Here is a 7711-nt window from a genome sequence, read left to right as displayed (position 1 = left end):
AATTCCCGTGTCTAGAGTACACCACTACTAATGACCTCGAGTCAGATCTGTGAGGCTAAGGTCCGGGGTTGTCAGAATTGGTGAGTGGGAGGGCAGTCTAGTTTGTGAACGCTTTCGGGAGATGGCCCTGACGAATGTATAGCGCTACTGTTCTGGCCCTTATGGCCTTGCAACGCCTTCATCGCCTCCGTGATTCCCCCTCTGACATGCGTCAATTCAGTCTCTAGCCGACTGGCTCGGTGTGAGCTGGCGTCAAGCTCACTCTGAAGCCCACGGGACTTTGTCTGGAATCGACCGCTATCGCTGCGCGTGTCGCCCAGCCGGACCCGAGTACGGCGGAGCTCATCCCCAGCTCGCGGTTCGCGCCTCCCAGCTGGCGGATCTTTGCTATAATGTCTGTTGGTCATATGACAGGAGGCGGCAGCGGGCGAAGGGTCACAGCGACAGCACATGTAAATACAAGCCTTGTACTAGGAAGCACTCGGCACACAATCACATCAATTTTATCTTCAGCGTCTTGGGATTTCAAGTACCCGATCGATATAGCAATCAATGAGGTCACCCCATAATAGCATTCGAAATCAAATTCCCTAGCCAACACTCACAGATTGTTCACAAATTATTTCTTCGTCAACAGGAAAAGAAATAGATCTATGTAAAGCTCTGTCACGCTGTCGCTGGGTATAGAAGAGACTTTTTTGGCCGTGATAGCACCCCTCCCATAGTGGACACCGCGCCAGTAGATAACGTTCCATCATCAGTAGAGGGCGGGCGTTCTTCCTGTATTGTTGATATAGGGTCCAGTATTGTAGTGCCTGTTTCAAAGGGAATCCTATTCTCACTCGGCAGGCTGCAAGCCGAGCGTCGGGGTTGTTTTGCCGGATCGAAGCGACGATAGGGCGTGAGAAAAAACCCCATTTCACCTCTGTTTGGCTCCAGGCAAGTCTGCTGGCTGTCATATTCGTTTATGTAGTGATTTCGCATCAAAAAGGCGACCAGTTGGTTCAGCACGCTGAATTCCATCTTCAGCTTAACGCTATAGACGACGGTCTTATACGTTGTTTGTATTTCGAAATTGTCGCTATATTGGGTCGCAAGAAGCGAAGCATCCATAAGGATGGCAATGATATTGACGAGTATCAAGTGTTTCATGACATTATAGCCACTTCGTTCCTCGCGCGCGAGAGCCGGTTTGAGTGCCCGAGAAGCTTCCCATATATACAACCCAGAGATAATGATCTCCTGGACAGAGAAGCCAGCAAGCTGGATATTCTCATAGACATTGAACGGACCGAGGAAATTTGAATGGCCTAGACCGCTGCCAAAGAAGAGGATGGACACCGGAATGTGTAATACGCAAAAATTGATGATGATCATATACAATACCCATCGGTACCGACGGTAGTCGCTGACGACAAGGTGCAGCCGGGAATAAAGTACGACGGATTGGCCTGTGACCATGGCGTACCAGCCGACGACAATTAGTACAGCCATAGGGAAGCTAGGGGCAAGTGCGAAAAAGCGGAGTAGGACCGCAATAGCATGGAGTAAGATGCCTAAGGTGGCCACGAGCATGCTCCAAAAGTATAATCCTCGGTAACGCTTAAAGGTCATGAAAATGGAGACCATAATCTCCAGAACGTTATAACAGGTGATGCCGAAAAATGCTGCTATCGTCATAGCGATAGGGCGAGACACGTCGATCGGCCCCGTTTCACCTGCCATAATTCAAGTGTTGCTTACCTAGCGCAGGACAAGAAGTCGTAAGATCGATGGAAAAGCCACTTTAATGACAGAAGAGATGTTTTCCAAGTCCCACATGGTTATAGTCGCCCATGTTAAAGACAAAAATCGGGTCAATAGAGCGCGGCTCGTTGATACTACAGTTTCAATGTGAGCTTCGACGCGGTCCCTACTATTAGGAAATGCTAAATTCTCGACAAGCTGTATTACGCTGCCAAGAACGTGGCACTCTCGCCACATTTCTAAGTATCTGGTTCTTTCTGCAACCCAATACCGCTGTGCCTTGAGTCCTAAAGTGGCTTTGGTTCTGAGACATACGGCAATGCGGGCTATAGAATCGTACGGGACGCCTGATACGTGGTTTGAGATCTGGGGACAAGCAGGCACGTTTTGATTGGTTACTTGTGAAGGATAAGCCATTCGAGATGTCGTCATTATTGCCACCTTTTGTGCCGACCATAAGCTGGCTACCTTGGGATACGTGGAACACTTGCAGCATTGTCACCACTTCTTCTTTAACCGCCCGATCAGAACCCGAATGCGACGCTTATCACATTGTTTCTCAATGCAGTGATGGAAATTGTAAAAGCGGGAGACGAGAAAGATTCCGTCTTAAATACGCATCTGCTCATGGATTATTTGCCCAGACCAGATTGGCTCTCACTAGCTAAACGCCGGCATGACGAGACTATGGAATGCTCGAACATTGATAATGGGTCTTCAAAGGATTTTCAGAGGTAACTTAGCCCATAGGGGTCATACATGATATTTGGTGGTATCCGATATCACTAACAAGATTCACAGGTACATGGAGATGCACGAATTCACTAGGGTCGCCGCCGACTGAAATCATTTCCAAGCCGTGCAATACCATCGTTGAAGAGTGGCCAACGCAGCTAAGGCTGCAACTGAAGCGGAAAGGCGCCACAGAAGAGTTCCGTGCTCTTCTTGAGTCAGACCTTTCTGGTCTTCCACCGATACGGCCGTCGCTGGAGGGCTACCATCTGCTTCCAAATATGAAAGAACAGACACGTTTAAATCTACTGCGGACACATGGCTCTTGTTCAAGCAGCTGCTCCACAATTTCTGCGTGGTCATCAAGGCAGCTCAGTGCAAAGCAGATCGACCTTAAGACGTCTTGTTTTGATATAGAAACTTCCTGAGAGAGTAGGAGACATTATCCCCATGCCAATCCCATGCCTTGTAGCATAGCAAACAAGAGGGAGTTTCCAATCGCCATATCTCTTTGGGAGGACGCGACACCTTTGTCCAACAACTACCGCACCGCTTGCGATTCACGCTCTTCCGCAGCGCTTGCTCAAGAGGCCCAAGAGTCAAATGGCAATAACGAAGAACGGAGGACGTTCAGAGGTATACCAACGTTCGGGGCGGTGTCTCATCGCCCAATGACTTTGGTCAGATCGCTATTTCTCTGATAGTGACGTCATACAGTTGGCTGTCATTCGCCCTGCCGATACAATGACAGTGTATGCTGTGACCCATGGCTAGCTACGATTCTAGACTCGGAAATGGCACTTGCATACGAAAACAATTAATATGCCAGAGCGTTCATACAACTTAGACAAATATCGTCATAATGGCGACACGTATATACTTAGTGACAAGTATATTTGTCTGTGTGTTTGTATATTACATGGCATAATCCTGCTCGATGTGTGACATTCTCCGGATATTTGTGATTACCCGAAAGGAGATAGCAGTTTGTGCCCCCCCAACCATTTAGTTGCAATAAGAGTCTTACAGCATCAATCTGGAAGGCGAGTATCCTAGTGGAGCAGAGCCAATATCCACACCGTCTCTTCTACTCTAGTCTAATTCCTGCTTTTAGCTCCCCCTCCACCTTTTTCATTTTGGTTATACCGGCTCCTGCAACAATTTTCGCTCTTCTTGCCCTACACGTACTCCCCGTCCTTTAATCCGCCACTACAATTGGCCATCCCTCCTTCCTAACTTATTGTCGGACACCCTTGAATCCATTCAGGCTGTGAGGGTTTACTGTGGTTTCTTGTTTTCACTTGTACAAGCCATCATATCATGCTGGTTCCACGCGCTGTTCACCCCGCGACCTCTCTGTTGCGGTCCTTCAGCTCGTTAGCCGTTGCCTATCGTTGTCCATCCATCAGAGATATCACAATAGAGTCAACCGAGGGGTTCCTCATACGGCAGAAGGAGTTTCGCGAGAACCTTGAACAGGCGCGACTGAAAAAAGAACAGCAAGAGAGTCAGTCCATCAATGCTTTTTCCTCTTCATCTTCCCTTCCCGTGAATTCGCTCCCATTGCTCCGCAAGTGAGCAGTGCGAGCAGCTATGACTAAATCAGATCTGATATTGATGCCACCGTGGTGCTCGACTAGAATGATCTGGGCTCACTCTGCATGCACCACTTTATAGGTGAAAAGCAGCATCGGGATTCCGTCTCAAGACACGGTCCTCTATCCTCGCTCATCTATGGCACCGAGGAAGGCAAATACTTCGACGAGAATATGGCACGCTCCTTCTCGCATGTCCTGGCTGGCGGTAAATACGTCCACTCCATTGTCATGCACGACGTGAAGCCCGATAAAGTCGATGAATATGTTAATCTTGTGGGTGAGTGGTACCCCCGAATGGCGGACACCGACGTGAACCGTGTCAATTTGGTGGGCAGCTGGCGGACACAAGTGGGCAACAATGATACCTTTGGTAAATTCCAACCAACCAACCAACTAGTAAGATACAGTGTATGGGCTGACTAGGTTCTTCTTGTTCTTCTTGAACAGTCCATATCTGGGAATATCAACGGTACGAAGGATACAATTCCTCCCTTCACAATATCTCAGAACAGCAGGGGTTCCGTGAGTTCGACCGCAAACTCAAGAGCCTGATACAGAGCAAGAAGACATTCCTGATGCAAGAGTTATCGTTTTGGCCCACGACCCCGCCTCGCCGTCTCGGTGGACCGTTTGAGCTTCGATCATACACTCTGCATCAGGGCAAGCTCCTGGAATGGGAAACAAATTGGCGTCGCGGTATTGCAGCACGTCGCGAGGTTATGGAGGGCGTGGGTGCATGGTTTGTGCAGATTGGCGACTTAAACACGGTCCACCACCTCTGTCAGTTCGCCAATCTGGAGGAACGCAAGATCCGCCGCGAGGAGTCGTGGGGCGTTGAGGGCTGGGCTGAGACAGTGTACAAGACCGTTCCCCTCATCCAGACCATGCAAAGTCGGATTCTTATCCCGATGCCGTGGAGCCCCGTCGGTTGAATTGAACGGGCCAACTGAAGCGTTCTAACATTACATTGATTGGAGAAACACTAAGGGGTTTGGGGGGTCAAAAGATTCTTGGTTTTTCTTCACCAATTTGCGGGAGACACACCGGCTGAACAAAGCAATGTGCAAATCTTTGCGTTCGCGCCCAGCAACCTCGCAGCTTGCGGGCCATGTTGATGGGGTTTATTCTGCGGTGAAATGCTTCCATCTTGATCCCAAAAACGGAAATCTGAACCCTGAAGAGCGAAGCACAGAAGGCAAGATCGCACAAGAAGTAGTAGTAGCAGTAGCCGACCCCTCGCAAAGTTGGATTACACACACACTGTATCGGTCTTTCTTTTCGAACATGAACGTGCAGCCAGAAAACGAGGATAGGCAGTGCCGGGTTTGGCGTTCGTTATTGCAGCGTATTTTCACGGCTTGCCGAGAATCTGCCCCAACGAGACAACGATGAACATCTGGTGTAATTTTTACGGGCGTGGGCTAGCACTGGGTGCGTTTTTAGACCATCCGGACCTGTAGCAAGCCAGGTCCCCGCCGGTAACCACCCTGGCCTACCGGTAACGTGCAAGCGGAAAACAGAAGTCTTTCGGGGCAAATGTGGTCTATACCTCTGGCTATTTATTGTGGACGCGGGATGGGTCAGGGACTTTACGACCAGAAGCTGGCCTGTAGACTTCGTACGGGACAAAGCCAACATTTCGCTAAATGGAAGGAAATAAACTGAAACTGAAGGCTAAGTCTAGCAGACGAAGAAAACTGCCCTACCCAAGGACATATCTTAGCTTCCTGAAACGATTGCTCATTCGAGTAATAATCCGCAGCACCACAAAGAGGTGTCTGTTCTATTGCTGGAGGTAGCGGTAAACCATCGGAGACGAAGCGCGGTTCCCTTTGCTTGAACCTCTGCGGTCACCTAGAGGATCGCGTGGATGATGCGTTGTCCTGACTTCTTTCCCGGGTTCTGGATTGCTTGCTTACGATAGGAACGAGACATGGCACATATCTCGAACCCAATAACAATCTGCCAAGGTTGGATATTTGGGTACAAGTGCATGCATCTGCAGGCCGCTATGGACAGACAACGTGCATGTATATATACCCTATGACATGCTTTTGGTTTTAGCCAACAGGAAAGTGAGGCTGCGCACAGTTCAAGCCCAATACCATTTCCAGTCATCTTATCAATCAAGCAACGGCAAGAGGCAGCCAAAAACTATCTACAGACTGCCAACGGAACTGTCGCCTTGTTTGCTCTAATTGCACACGACCTTCCAGTTCCCTGTGGCGACTTTCATACTGTTACCTTGAGTCGTATTATTACCTGCGGTGTCTCTAAAATTTGTGACTTTTGGTTGGTATTAGATCTGCGTAAACAATGAGTCTTTTCGTGGTTAGTAATAGTACGTCCAATTCATCTATGATGGAAGCAAATATGTTTAGTAACACAGACGCTAGTGCCGGCCTTATTGTAGAGATGCTTCATTATCTGGGAATAAGATGTTTGCTGGAAGCACTTTTGCAGCTATCTGAAGTACAAACTACTCTCAAGACGCAGAATAACTTGACATTTGCAAACGTATTTGTGCGCAACGAAAACAAGAAAGAAGCTTGCCTACAAAAGCCTAAGTCGCTTTTGTGGCCTTTGAGGGGCTGTCAGAAGTCTGCGTTACCTCAAACTCGTGCAATTCTTTTCTGTGCTCGATTGAGGTGCTTGGACCGATAGAGTTATCGTTCGATAGCCAAGAAAATGCTGCGGGACACAACAAACACGCAGATGGCTACTGCTCCGGTCAAAAGTATAGCAGGGAAGCCGTAAAATAAATTTCTGGTCCATGTAGAGGAATGCGAAGGGCTGGGTTAAATGGATCTAACAACGGCGTCTGATGGCAATTTGAACGTACTGGCTTAGTAGACATCAACTGCTTTAGGCACGATGATAATGAACAGGTAACGGCAAGGACATTATATTGCTAGATTCAACGAAATGAACAATCTGTTCGATCGGGGTTTGGAGTAGACCGTTGGTTGTATTTACTCGTTTTCCACATCAAATGCTCTGAGATCTCAAATATGACCTGATACATCAAACTGGTTGGCTGATTGTGATCAATAATTGTATGCCTCGAAATTAATTGACCAGATTAAATTACCCCATCAAATCACCACTCCTTTTCTTTTACACATTTGGTTATTAACAGTATTTAATTACCAGCCCCCAGCATTTTTGTCCATACATCTTACTGTTACGGACCTACCAGGCACCAATCGATTATGGGGCCGCAGCTTACTGATGGGCCACCGGGAGCCAACCAATCAGGATCACGTGATGATCAGCCTGAGCACTCAGGGTGACCAGCCAAGACAGGCGCCAGTTTCGGCTACCTTTGTACCGTCGCACCAAGGTTACACCACAACGCTAGGTGACGGTAAGGCCACTTCGGCCTCCCACTCGCCATCTCATTGTATACCTTATTTAAACATACCTATAAGAGGATAAATAGATAATCAATAGATGATAGAGCCTAGATAGGCTCGATTCCACTTAGCAAAGCCAGTGATTTCGGGGACATACAGGTCGTTATCTTAGTGGTCCGCGTACGAGCTTTGGGTTCTTTTGCCTTTTTCGGCGAAGGTTGACGCAATGGCCCAGCTGGTGCATCTTCACTATAGTCTTCAAGCTTTACTGACAGCGAA

General features: G+C 48.2%; 2 protein-coding genes across 2 annotated transcripts; one reads left to right on the top strand and one right to left on the bottom strand.

Moving 5' to 3' along the window:
- Positions 1-110: 110 nt before the first annotated feature.
- Positions 111-1680, bottom strand: PENARI_c142G10169 (uncharacterized protein; the record flags this gene model as incomplete). Its single annotated transcript, XM_022638004.1, has 2 exons — positions 111-387; positions 914-1680. Coding segments are annotated over 2 exons (1044 nt in total), but the record flags the coding sequence as incomplete, so codon positions are not given.
- Positions 1681-4139: 2459 nt separating this feature from the next.
- Positions 4140-5008, top strand: PENARI_c142G02654 (uncharacterized protein; the record flags this gene model as incomplete). The annotated part of the gene is made up of 2 exons (XM_022638003.1): positions 4140-4446; positions 4524-5008. The coding sequence occupies 2 exons, from the start codon at positions 4140-4142 to the stop codon at positions 5006-5008; spliced, it is 792 nt and encodes a 263-aa protein (XP_022482141.1).
- Between the last annotated feature and the right edge of the window lie 2703 nt (positions 5009-7711).

This window comes from Penicillium arizonense (genome assembly GCF_001773325.1).
Source record: "Penicillium arizonense strain CBS 141311 chromosome Unknown PENARI_contig142, whole genome shotgun sequence".
In the NCBI taxonomy this organism is placed as follows: Eukaryota; Fungi; Ascomycota; class Eurotiomycetes; order Eurotiales; family Aspergillaceae; genus Penicillium; species Penicillium arizonense.
Note: the sequence above shows the minus strand (reverse complement) of the source record. Positions and strands in the feature narration are given on the sequence as shown.